The following is a 13,758-nucleotide window of genomic DNA, read 5'->3' on the forward strand; positions in this document are numbered from 1 at the left end:
TTCTCAGAACTAGAGAGATCATGCATCAGGTAGACTGGAAGGTCTTCTGATGCTCAGATTTGGCTATTTTCATCATTGATCCACTTCAGTAAGAGCAGATCTCAGAGAACACAGACTGCACTAGAGACAACATGACACTGAACAGCTCTAACAATGGAGTGCACATTAAGAGACTACTTACGTGATCTGGCTCCACAGTTGGACTCAGACGTGTATGTTCTTCCTCCACAGCATGGCTTAATATGGCATGATTCTCAGCCACAGCTTCCTTGACCTTGACTGAAATTGGGGATGAGGGGTAGTTTAGATTATTACAAGTCAAATTCTTAGCACCAGAGGATTTCATTTCTATTTTCCTACAGTTCTCTTTCATATTTTGCTTTGTTGAACTGCCTTATCTTAGACCAAAAAGAAACAGAAACATTCATTTTATTATTCATTAGAAACATTTCCTAGTCAGCGCAATATGCTTTTCCCTGGAAAACTGTACTTGTTATTAACTCTACAAAAAGAAAATTAGCAGTGTGATGGGAAATGCTTTTGTTTTACGTGAAGCAAGAATATCCTATCACTAACACGGTATGATCTCAAAGTTGAGAAAAATGCATATAAAAAGACAATATATCAAAATTTTTGGTCTCAATAATTCAGGCATTCTGAGTTAATTTTTCTCTTACTCCAAAAGCCAAAATTTATGAGAAATAGGTCAAAATGTATAGTTATCTGTGGCTCTGAAACAGAATAAAATTAAAACCACGCCACCAAATATATAAACTAACGATGTATATCTCATTATCACCATGATTTTATTAAGAGACATCACACACATTACAAGTATGTTTCTTAAATGTTTTTGTAAGAAGTGTTTTCTCGAAGACCTAGGACACACACATGTACCTGTATATTTATAAAATAATATCTGTATTATGGATAATGAGGCAGAAACAAAGCTAATACTGAATATTATATATTAAGTACAATTTGTTTTTAATCATTTTTTTACTGTCTTCTACTTCATTACAAATATACCTACTTAATATAACCAATAAACTGTTACTTCTATACACATTAAAATTTTCAGTAAAGAAACTAAGATACAGTGCAATTTTACAATAAGTTATTTTTTCCTAGGCAGCTCATTTCAAAAGCTGGTTGGGAGATAAGTGAATCTGGGGTTTGTCAATTCATAATCATAACTATACTGTTATCTGTAACACACCAAGAAGATTCCCCCAGGGGGAAGACGTGGGTAGAGTTAAGAGGTGAAAAATAAAAGAAAGGAACAAGGTCTTGTCTTTTTTTTTTTTTTTTTTTTAAGTTTTTTTTTTTTTTTTTGANACAAGGTCTTTTCTTTTGGAGAAATGTTGCAGAATTCAGTGGAGAGGTTGCTGAATGAGCTGGAAGAAAAACAAGTGCCGCTGGTTTGGAAAGGACTCACTGATACAAGGGACCCATTATGTGATTACCGAAAAGGGGAAGTAGCATCATGAAAGCAATGCCTTGCATAGAGTCATCTTCCCAGGATACGCAAGGTTGTCCGCTTTCCTTCAGAAGCAAAGCACCATTTCCCGCCCTCCCACAAAAGAAAAGGGTACAGAGCTTGAAGTGAGTGATACCACCATAAAGCTACTAAGAAATCAAGCTGAGGTGATGAGAACCTGAATAAAGATGAAAGGAGGGAACAGAGAAGAAGTAACAAAGCAGGCACCCTCTTTTCTAAGACAGAAACAACATGAATGTAGGGATGATTATGAGAAAGAGAAAAGCAGTCCCTGAGAGCCAGGAACTGACCTGGGACAATCAGCAAGGCCTTAGTGTTCTCCTGTTAAACATGAACAATTCCACAGAATACCAGTAACAGGAAAGGCTACTCTGTGACTATGACGGATCAAGACAAAAATCAGGCCACCCGTACTATCTCTCAACCAGGAGTATTATCCAAAGCACAAAAATGACCAAGCATCTCCTTATCCTGGCCTGAATTAAGTGAGACAAAAAGTATCATTTTATATATTTTTAATATGTCAAATATAATTAAGAACAATTATTTTAAAGATTATTTATTTATTAGAGAGAGAGAGAGAATGAATCCCAAGCAGACTCTGTGCTGAGCATGGAGCCCGACGCAGGGCTTGATCTCACAACCCTGAGATCATGACCTGAGCCGAAACCAAGAGTCAAACATTTAACCGACTGAGACATCCAGGCGCCCTGAGAATGATGATTCATAATAAAGGCAATACATGCTCATTATGATTTTAGAAAGCACCAAAAGTTATAAAGAAGGAAAATTCCTCCTTTTCCTACCAATCATGAGCAACCACTTACTGCACTTCAGTGAATTTGTTTTTTTTGGGTTTTTTTTTTTGTTTTTTTTAAATATGAGGAACTGCTTTTTCTTTACCAGTTACAGCTTTCATAAGCCTCACTCTGTTGCTCCTACCTGCTGGATAATTCCAATAAGGGAACTGCCCCTCCTTTCTGATAATGTCCAGTACTCATAAGCAGAGCCCCATTTCTTTGAAGCCTTCCCCAAATCACCTAATGCATGCCCGAATCTTAGAGTAAGTCCTTTCTAATACCTGTACAGAGACACCTCCCAGTTCCCTGTCTTGAGCATTCTCCCTCACTGCAACAAGTGAGAACACGCAGTTCTGTTCAACTACAGGTATGTTCCCGGTCCTCTTTGGCTAGAGGACACCAATAGGTAGAGTAAAAAGGCAATACAGGTATCCACTGGCTAAATCTAAAAGAATGGTTAGAGTTTTATTTTAAATTGTTGGCTCTCTCTTGCCTCTCATTCTATTAAACTATAGGGACAGTTAAAATAAAAAGAAATCTGGCTAGAAAAGGTAACTGCTTAAAAGATCCTTTGGAACTAATGCAGCAGTATGAACCAGAACTATGCTTTGTAGGGAAAACAATATTACACATATAGAACAGTTTGTTATATACTTGCGGAAATTCAAAAGTGAAAAAAAATTAATACTAGTTGTTTTTGGGAGGCAGGATTAAGTGATTTAAAGTTTTTTCCTTGTAACTCTCTTTTCCAAATATTTTAAAGTAAACATAAAGCATGTCATTTAGAATGCCACAGGATATTTTAAAGATAATATTTAATACTATTAAATTAAATATGGACTGTTACAAATTGGCTTAAATACAAAATTTGTAGAGGTTGCCAATGGTGAAAACTCCATACCCTCATATATTTCCTATTAGCATTTATTTAGCAAAATAATTTAAAAGCAAAATTACTATTCTTTAAATAAACTTCACTCCCTTACTCAGCTTTTTGTGGGAAGAAATAATACATGCTTTTTGTAAAAAAGAAAAAAAACCTATAATACATGAACATATAAAATGGAAAGTGAAACCCAGCCTCTGACAAAGGTAAAGCTGTACCAACACTTTGGTGACTATCATTCCAGACATTTTTCAATACATAAGGACAAGTTTTACCCCCTTCATTTAACAAGTACACAGAAGCGCATGGTACAGACGCACCATAATGATTCTACTACCAACAGTCACTAAAGCTATTCACCATTTCTCATTACGAATTACACTACAGTAAGTATCTTTTGTCCACACAGCCTGTGCACAGCAATCCCACTGCCTAGTTCTCTCACCTGCTTCCTTGGAGTCGTCACCACAGACGTTCTCCTGGGCAACGGGGTAGAGAAAACCAAATGCATCACAGTTCAGGGGGCTCCCAACAAAACTTTGTTCTCGGCTTATTGAGACCCTTAGGGGGTCCCTGTCTGGATAAAAATCTGGTTTACCTGGGAGGAAGACAAGATGGACTCATTAGATTTTCACTTACGGTTCTAGAGTTAGTAGTTAAAATGAAAATGGCAATTTAGATTACAGGTAAAATCTATGTAGCGAGAAAATAGTAACTGCTTATCTTTCACACAGACCTTTAAATTATTTCACTTCGATTTTACTTTTTAATGACAGTCCCATTTTCAACACCAGATAATACTTCAGTATTGACTAATCACAGAAAAAAATGGCTGGAGAATTTACTAACTATTAATAGTATTACAAGGTGTAGTCTGTGTTCATAAAATAAAGTCAAAAATAGTCACAGCTAATCTGTGGTATAAGAAATCAAGGCAGAGGTTTACCCTGGAGAGAACAGAGAGATTGTAATTGGGAGGACACAGGGGAGGGTTTGTGGAGTTCTCGTTTTCGTTTTGTTTTGTTTTTTTTAAGATTTTATTTATTTATTTGACAGAGCAAGAGGCAGTGAGAGAGGGAACACAAGCAGGGGGAGTGAGAGAAGGAGAAGCAGGCTTCCTGGCGAGCAGGGAGCGCAGAATGCTGGCATCATGACCTGAGCCGAAGGCAGACGCTCAATGACTGAGCCACCCAGGCACCCCTCTAAGATTCTAGTTCTTGACCCAAGTGGTGGCTACATGGGGGTGGTTACTACAGCGGTCATCACTGAAATAAACACTTATGATTTGTGCACTTCTCTGAATGTTATACTTCTATACAAAAATAACAAACAAGTAAGGAAACAGAGGAGTGGGAGATACCCCAAAGTAGAAGCTAATCTGTGCACGACCCTGGAAAAACTTGGCAATTCAAGGCACCAGGTATTGCATGAGGAAAGTGTGCACAAGAGAACTGAAGACGGGGAGAATGTTTAGAAATATGTACTTGGAACAGATCTATCCCATCTCCTAAGATCCCTGTCCCTCAACATTGTCCCCACAGGAGACTAAAGGTCTTTTCTCTGGAGAAACTATATCCAATACACTCTGAAATTAGGGGGTTTAGCACCAAAAGGAAGCAACGGTAGAGGGAAGTGAGAATGCCATAAGGTAATCAGGAGTATTCAAGTCATCGGCCTCCATGCAGACCCCTGGGGTCTGGCTCCATTAACAGCAGCAGCCAGATTTGTATCGGGCTTGGAGGCTCCTTTCTTAAAGAAACTAAACTGTGAACTGCCTCAAGGAAAAGAACTCCAGATGCTAAATTGAGGGTACCCAATGAGAAACCCCCTTTTCTAATGAAGTTCAGCAGGAAACAAGGCCCCCGTTACAGAATTTCTAATTGGCCTTTAGCATCCCACTCAAATACGCAAGACATTAGAGAAAAGCCTCTAAAAAATGAGAAACAACAAAAAAGGAACAAAAGAATTCAGACAGAGAAAATACAGGAATCCAAACAAACAGAAAAACATATACATTCAAAGCAGGTAATACGCTGCATCTGTGAGCCAACAGCAGGATGCTATGAAAAAGGAAGAAAAACAAAACAAAACCAGGGAAAGAGCAAGCTTTTGAAAATGCAATTTGACAGTCAAAATGAAAATTCATTAAGTTAGGGAAAAAAGTGAGGAAATTCTTCCAGGAAGAAAAACCAAAAGCAGAAGAAATGAGCTAGGGAAGAAAACAGGAGGATCAACACAGATCAGTGTCTCTCAACAGGACTTCTCACCGCCTGCCCAAGGAGTCCATAGCCATTACCTTTCGTTCTATATGCCTCCTACCTTCGTGAAATTTTAATAACTACAGGTATACTGTTTATCTTTTTATGTACACCTGTGCTTTGGTACATAAAGAAAGACTTCACCTCCCCAAGAACCAATTCTCGTCCTCTTTGGAAGCAATAACCCCCTTATTAAGAACGCATGACAGAGCTCCCCCAACTTTCAAGTGGAAGGTGTTTCACAGACAAACTGGTGTGATCTCACCTTCTATTGGAGGTACGTGATAGAAGTATTAGTGTGAGAAAACAGATATTTAACAGAAACTTTAAGCAAATAAAAAAAGGAGACAATTTACTATTCAAGAAAGTTTTACAAAAAAGGAAACAGAGTTATAGTATACTAATTGTCTTAGCAGTGAAAAACATTTATACATTAGCATGATGGTAATTTAGCTTAATTTTTCCTAAAATTCATTGCCAAGTCGTGTGGTAAATTTAAGAAGAAACACATAAAAGACCTGAAAAGTGGCTGCCTCTGGTACAGTTAAGGGGTAAAGTGTGGATAGCGGCAGGAAAAAATGCTGTTTCATGTTATAACCTTTTAGCACTATTTGCCTTTTCAAACCATTTGCCTGTAATATTTTGACTAAAAGTCTTACCCAAAGAAGTGTAATAAAGGCCAGGATAAAAGCTCCAAAGGCCCAGGAGAGGGATACTTGATAGTTCAGGCCTGGTTTCCCAGAGAAGGGGCACTGGATCAGCCCCACCCTGAAGGGAAGAGGAAGACCACGAAGGGCCTGGCAGGTGGAGCTGGAGACTTAGACTCAATTTAGACTTATTCCTCGAATCGAACAGAAGCCCAATGAAGAGTTTCAAACAGGGACGCAGAGGGAGATGACTCGGAAGGTACGACGGGAAGATCAGGGTACAGCTAGACTGGAAACAGGAAGACGGAAGCTGTAGCAGCCGCTCAGGAGAGAACTGGTAGCCTGCATTCCTGAGTGCGAGTGGGAGCAAGTGGACAGATGCCCAAGCTGAACAGAACTGAGAACTGGGCATTTTTATTGGGTGTTGGAGAGATAAAGACAAGGGCAGTGTTAAGATTTACATCTAAGTACTTGTCCATGAAAAAAGAAGGCTCAAGGATAAGGAGGTGGTGGTGAGGGGTGAGCTATATGATATATAGTTTTCTCTTTTGGACAAGATGACACTTTTGCAATCTCAAACATGACTCATTAAATCATAGAAATCGATGGTGAGAATTTCCCAGTGCACATACTGAATTAGGGAAAGCACTAATTCCCAAATAGCTGTGGTTTGCTGAAGAGTGCAAAACAGGAGAAAAGCTTCCAGAAACACCTAGAATAAATAAAATCATTATGTTATAACTTCCGTAAGACACAATAAGGAAGCAGAAAGGGGACTGATTCTTAAGAGTTACTCTGAATCTCCACCTTCCTTAATTCTTTTACTCAGAAACAAAGGTACAATATTTTATGGCTTAAGACCAAGGTAGCTGTTACTATTACACTTCTACATACTTGTCTAGTGACAAAGCCAATTTTCCCCCCTAATGTGTTTTGATAAATTTGATCAATTGAGTGTGAATTCTAAAAATAATTATGAAATTCAAATAGGGCTATTTATTAAAGATCAGAGGGAGGACTTTTCCTAGGTAACTGCATCTCGGAAAAAGTATAGAGAAGAAATATACCTGTAACTGTCCTTAAAGCCAGGATTTTAAGCACAATAATTATCTCATAAAAAAATATAAGAAAACAGCAGGGAAGGTATTGAAGTAGAAAAGCAGCAAAGAAGCAAAGAAAGCACAGAGTGACTCCTAAACAAAGGTTTAGAAGGTAGATACGAAAGGAAGCAGAGGGAAGCAAGAGTGTCGGAAGCAGACGATACTGAAGAATTTTTGTCTACAATAAACAGATTTTCGCCACTTACGAGAAGAAACTAGTTACCTAATGCCACATTTAAGTCTAAATTTTAAATACGATATATGTAAACCATTTTTTTCCTTTCATGAATACTCACAGCCTGTTTCTTCAGGACAAAAGACTTAGCAGGTAAAAAAATGTAGAAAACTGGTAAACTATTAAAAAATCCTGTTTTATCAAACCATATACTTACCTAGTATAGAAGTTCTGCCACTTGCTGGCGACTCTACCTCTGGTATAGCACTGAGTTCATGTTGGTTCAAGTCCAATCCACATTTCACTTTTGCTACAGGTGGCTTTGAGGATCTCCTGCCCAGTCCTTTGTCCGGATACTCGCCTACCGAGTCAGTGACAAAGTTAGGCACAGTACAAATCTGTTAACATACTACAAACTTTTCTGCAGTCAGCAGGTTGCTGGAGGTGAAAGCAAAGAATAATCAGGATAGTTCCAATAAAAAAATGCAGTTATCTTACCACTTTGCTTGGCGCCACTCTCTTCTGAGAGCCGCTGATTATCACCAGAGCTGCTCCTACTTGCAGGACTAACGCCTTCCTGATCATCTCCTGCTAGGTCCTGGCGATGAGGAAGCCACTCTCTGAGCTTCTGAGTTCCTACACCACTTTCAGACGTGGGCTTACTCATCTGAGAAAGTGGACAGTTGAGGGTGGGGATGACACAAGATAAGGGACCATGTGAAGAATTCACCAGGTGTGTATCACCCTTCTTAAATCAGAACCTCAACCAAATAGTTTCACCAATCAGACTATTACAACTTTAGAGATTAAAAAAAGTGAGAAATGCTTCTAATACAGAAAAGGTGATACTTCCATTGAAAAGTTCGACCTTTCACAGGGCTTGGACTTAAAAAACAGCCTCCACTGTATCTTTCAGTAAGACATTACACTTCAGTACTTCCCCCTCCTTTTCTTTCCCCATTACTTTTCCTTAAAATGACCAGGAAATCCCTACAACTCAAGTTCTCATGAACTCAACTCAAGCTTCTCTTGAATGTCAAAGGATTTATAGAGAATTCTGTTTAGGCTAAATCATAGATTCAGGAAGTGGCCTTTTAAAATAAAATGGACAGATTCACATTCAGGAGAATATACTCATCTCCCCTACAGAGGAACTATGAATATAACGTGACTGTGCCAGAGTCTTCTCACCAATTCAATAACAAACAGCAGGTCTAACTGCCCACCAGCGTAAAATCTCGCCAGTTTTAGAAAAGGTGGTGATACTGTCACTTGAAAAAGGTGGTACCAATTTTGATTCAAATACAAATGTCAACAAAGTGCTATACAGAAAGCACAAGACTTGCTATTTGCATAAAGAAATTCTGCTAATTATTTTGCAATTTAATCTTTTTTTTAAAAAACATTTTACTTATTTTTGCGAGGGAGGGTTGAGAGAGCAAGCTCACAAGTTGGGGGAAGGGACAGAGGGAGAAGAAGACTCCCCCGCTGAGCAGGCAGCCCAACACAGGGATGCCAGGACCCTGGGATCATGACCTGAGCCGAAGGCAGATGCTTAACCAACTGACCCACCAGGTGCCCTTGCAATTTAATCTTATGGTAAGCTCAAAACCCTTTATAATAAAACTTCAAATGACAATCTGCGTTTTTAATGGTGGTTGCATTTGGCTCTGTCAAAATAAGGCTGAAATCAGTTGGGCTTCGAACAACTATTAACCTCATAAATACCATGCAAGGTAGAATCAATTTTTATGTTTTAATTTCCACGTTGTTTAAGGTAGAAAATTAAAGCAGTTAAGGTCAAACCATTTATTCTCAATAACTGAGAACTTATTTAGGCCTGAGATGAAAAAAAATATCTAGATTGTCTGAGTTGGTTTACCTCCATTAATTTAATTTCCAAGTATTCAAGTTTAACACATACCTGACTACAGTTAAAGAAATCCTTCAAAGTCTCTTGATGTTTCTGTATCTGCTGCTGCAATGTTGTCTGTCTCTGTATAAGCAATTCTTCTTGGGCTTTTTGGCTATAATGCAGAACTTTCTTCTGTACATCCAACTGCTTCTGAAGTCCTACGTTATCTTGCTGAGTTAAGACAGGTTGTGAAAACCACACAAGTCGATCTTGAAATCTGGGGATCACAGAATTGCTTGAGGGAGCTGCATGTTCACTCTTAGATGAATACAATTGACCATTGTTTTTAGATTTAATTTCAGCAAAAGGCAGTGGAATAAATGAATGCTCTCTTTCTGTGGGTAAAAACAAAGAGGGAATAGCATGCTCAGAAGATTCACTTTCAGTCAATTTTGTTTGTTTGTTTAACAGCAGTACTTCCTGGTCCTTCTCATTAGAATGCACCACTTCCCTCTGTAAGTCCAACTGTGCTGTCAAAATATCCTGCGGAGGCACAACAGGCTGTGATGAACTTGAAAGTCTATCCTGGGATGTTGGGATCTCAGGATGACTCGAGGGAACAGTACTGTCACTTCTGGTTGCAAGAGGCTTCTGGATTCTTTCAGAGTCAGCCACAGGCGGTGCTACCTGGGATAACAATGAAGAGCCAATCTGCTCCGATGATACCCTTTTCTCCAGTTTACTTAGTCTTTGCGAAAGTAATTCTTCTTGGACTTCCTGTCTAGATCGAATGGCTATCCTTTGTATTTCTAACTGCTCTTGAAGTACTTTCAAATCACCATGGTGAGGCTGGATAAAATGCTCAGAGGATAACTCTTCCTCAAATTCATATTGTCCGGGCAAAACCAATTCTTTCTGGGTTTTCTTCCCACACGGAAGGGAATTTCTTTGTGCATACAAGTGTTCTTGCTGAAGTCCGATCAAGTGATCTTGTTGAGGTAAGACAGGCTGAGATAAACCTAAAAGCCTGTCAGGCAATCCTGGTATCTCAGAATGTCTGGAGGAAGCTGTATTATCACTCTTAGTTGAACAAGGTTCTTGGGTTCTTCCAGATTCACTAAGAGGTAATGAAGCAAATGAACGCTGCACAACTGGGGATAGGAAGGAAGAGGAGCCAACCTGCTCAGGAGATATTCTTTGCTTCCACTCACTCTGTTGGTGCAAAAGTAATTCTTCCTGAGCTTCCTGTCTAGATTGAACGATAGCTTCTCTCTGTGTAGCTAACCTTTCTCCAAGCGCCTTCAAATTATCTTGTTGAGGCCGAATAAGCTGTGATATCCTCAAAAGCTTATCCTGCAATTGTGGGATCTGAAGATGGCTTGAAAGAGTCTTACCATCACTCTCTGTTGAAGGAGGCTCCTGGGTCGTACCAGATTCAGCAGAAGGTAACGAAGTAAATAAAGGCTGTCCTAACTGCGGTCCGAATGAGGAGTTGGTTTGTTCCGAAGATACATTTCCTTGGGTTTTCTGGCTAAAATGAAGGGCCGCCTTCTCTGTGTCCAGCCATTCTTGGTGTTCCTCCAACCTACCTTGCAGAGGTTGTGTAGGTTGTGAAAATCCTAGAAGTCCTTCCTGAAATCTTGGGATCTTAGAATGGCTTAAGGGAACTGTACTGTCACTCTGGATTGACATAAACTCCTGGAATCTTTCAGACTCGGCTACCTGGGACAGGGATAAAGAGGGGCCAGTCCGTTCAGAAGAAATTGTTTTTTCTAATTCATGTGGTTTGTGTATGAATTCCTGAGCTTCTTGTTCAGCACCAAGCATTACCCTGTGTGTGTGTGACTGTTCTTGAAGTGCTGTCAAGTTTTCTTGCCGTGGCAGGTTATACTGTGGAAAACTACGAAGCTCATCCTGAAATGCTGGGATTACCGGATGACTGGAGGAAATAACACTCTCCTTTCCAGATAAATAAAAGCTCTGAATTCTTCCAGGCTCAGTTTTAGCAGGAGTTTGTGAAGCAACTAAACACGGAGCAACCGCTGTTGGGAGTGAAGAACTCATTTGCGCAGACTTACTGTCTCCCAAATCCCTTTGTCTACGCAAAAGCAACTCTGCCCGGGCTTCCTGCCTGGCCTGAGGAGCAGCCCTCTGTGTGGTCACCTGTTCTTGGAGCAACTTCAAACTATCATGCAAAGGTAGGAACTGCTGTAGGAAACTCAAGGACCCATCCTGAGGTTTTTGGTTTTCAGACTGGCTTGAGAGAAGTCCCTTCGTACTCTCCAATGAACACTGCTCCTGGATCTTTCCGGAATGAGTGCCAGCTGTAGGTAGTGAAGTAAATGTATGCTGAGCTACCTGAGAAGGGAGAGAAGGGGGTGCAGTCTGTTCAGACCATATTCTTCCACCCAATTCCCTCTGTTTATGTACATATGATACTTCCTGGGCTTCTCGCCTGGCCTGAAGGCTGTCCCTCTGAATATTTAACTGTTCTTGGAGAAACTTAAAATTATCTTGCTGTGATAAGACGGGCTGTGAAAAACTTAAAAGCCTATCTGGAAGTCGTGGGACCCCAAGATGGCACGAGGGAACTGCAGTGTCATCCCTGGTTGAAGAAGATTCCTGGACTCTTCCCAATTCAGCCCTGGCAGAAGGCAGTGTAGCAAATGAATCCAGAGATACTAATGGAAGGGAGACAGAGAGGCCAGTTTGTCCTTCCAATTCTTTCTGTTTGTACAAAAGCAGTCGTTCCTGAGCTTCCTGTCTTGACCGAAGAACTTCCTTCTGCAGGTCTAACTGTTCTTGGAGAGCCTTCAAATTACCCAGCTGGGCTGTGATATTCTCTGAGGTTGGCAAAGATTTATCCTGCATTTGGCTGATTACAGAATGACTTACAGAAACTGTACTTTTGTTCATGGTTGAAAAGGATTCCTGGATTTTTCCAGATTCAACTGCAGCAGGAAGAGAACTAAAAGCATGCTCGGCTGCCAGTGGCTGGAATGAAGAACGTTCAGGTAGCTTGGAGGGTATACTTTCCTTGCTCTCTGAGAACCTTTGCTGGGGATCTAAAGTTTGAAAAGTTGTTGCCCTAGATACTTGGGCTACTTCTTTAGGGTCCTGTATTATGAGCAGCTTACCCTGTGACCAAGGCTTTGGAAGTGTATGAGAGTCTTTATGCATCAATTTATAGTCTCTCTGTTGTACTTCACTCTGTGAGACTTGCTTAGGCTGTTCCTGTGGTTCCAAACACTGCTTGGCCAAAACTTCTGAAGTGATTAATCTGTCTGTTTCTACCTGTCTTTGTGGAAAGAGACTTTGTCTTGGAACCTGAAAATAATCTTGCTCTAATTTGGAGATCTGTATGGATGGTACAGGTTGGTATTTGTTAGGGCTCAACTTGGGTCTCTGACCTTGATCCCAATGCTCTGACAGAACAGTGGGTCTTTCAGAGTTCTGTGGTAGTACTGATATCATTGATTCAGATATCCGCGAAGTGGCTAACCCGGAGGAGTACTTTCCTTTTAACATAGTCTGATATTCGAGTAATTGTTTCCTGGCTGTTTCAACAGACTGTCTGTGAAACCTAAAACAAACAAAAAAAAACCAAACATTATTCTTTCTTGATGAAAATAATGCCCTATATTCTCAAGTGTCTACACATTAAATTTAACAAACAGCAATTTAGGGTTGGCCATCATCATGATGAAAAAAAAACAACATTCATAGTGATCTTTGGGAAACCTATATACTGTAGTTCTAAGGGAATCCAGATTAGATCTTCATATAAACAAAATAATAAATTCCGAAGAGGCAGCCACACAGTATATCACATATAAATTGTACCCTAGCTAATACCTGTTCTGCTGTAAAAGCTGCTGTTGATAGTTACGAATCATCTGCCTATGATTATCTTCATCAGAAGTTACAGTGCATGGTGCTGGAGCAGTGCCAACCTAGTAAAAGACAAAGCTACTAATTAAGAGGCAAATCCAGACACAAGTACTGAAGTATTTTATATAAACTGAAGTTCTACAATTGTAAACTTTCATATAGCTTTATTTTTCATAAAAAAGACTGGCATTTCCATTATTAAGAAATGAAGTAATCCGGGGCGCCTGGGTGGCACAGCGGTTAAGCGTCTGCCTTCGGCTCAGGGCGTGATCCCGGCGTTATGGGATCGAGTCCCACACCAGGCTCCTCTGCTAGGAGCCTGCTTCTTCCTCTCCCACTCCCCCTGCTTGTGTTCCCTCTCTCGCTGGCTGTCTCTATCTCTGTCAAATAAATAAATAAAATCTTAAAAAAAAAAAAAAAAAAAAAGAAATGAAGTAATCCACCATTCTCTTTTAGTGCCAAGTCCAAGAGCTCAACACACACATTATAAATCAAGGTCACATATACTGGTAACCTCTAGAAACTTAAAAATGAAAATTCAGATATATCTATAGCTACCTATATATGCACACACACACACACACAGTGTTAAAAAAAATTACCAAATAAAAATTAGAAATGCATTTTACTTTCCTGAATGCTACT

General features: G+C 39.8%; 1 protein-coding gene and 1 non-coding gene across 8 annotated transcripts in view; both read right to left on the reverse strand.

Moving 5' to 3' along the window:
- The window catches only part of CEP295 (centrosomal protein 295), a 54,313-nt gene that overhangs the window by 9,175 nt on the left and 31,380 nt on the right, over positions 1-13,758 (reverse strand). For all 7 annotated transcript variants that reach the window (XM_034666156.1, XM_034666157.1, XM_034666158.1 and 4 more), the window contains 6 exons: positions 13,078-13,175; positions 9,292-12,805; positions 7,866-8,034; positions 7,585-7,728; positions 3,633-3,785; positions 182-279 (listed from right to left, as the gene is read on the reverse strand). In XM_034666156.1, the coding sequence (XP_034522047.1) occupies positions 182-279; positions 3,633-3,785; positions 7,585-7,728; positions 7,866-8,034; positions 9,292-12,805; positions 13,078-13,175 (4,176 nt within the window). The remainder of the gene's footprint in view (positions 1-181; positions 280-3,632; positions 3,786-7,584; positions 7,729-7,865; positions 8,035-9,291; positions 12,806-13,077; positions 13,176-13,758) is intronic.
- LOC117803629 lies at positions 2-81 on the reverse strand. The gene has a single exon (XR_004627572.1). It is a non-coding gene; the product is annotated as a small nucleolar RNA U2-19 (small nucleolar RNA).

The sequence above is a fragment of the Ailuropoda melanoleuca genome, chromosome 8 (assembly GCF_002007445.2).
Source record: "Ailuropoda melanoleuca isolate Jingjing chromosome 8, ASM200744v2, whole genome shotgun sequence".
Lineage (NCBI taxonomy): Eukaryota > Metazoa > Chordata > Mammalia > Carnivora > Ursidae > Ailuropoda > Ailuropoda melanoleuca.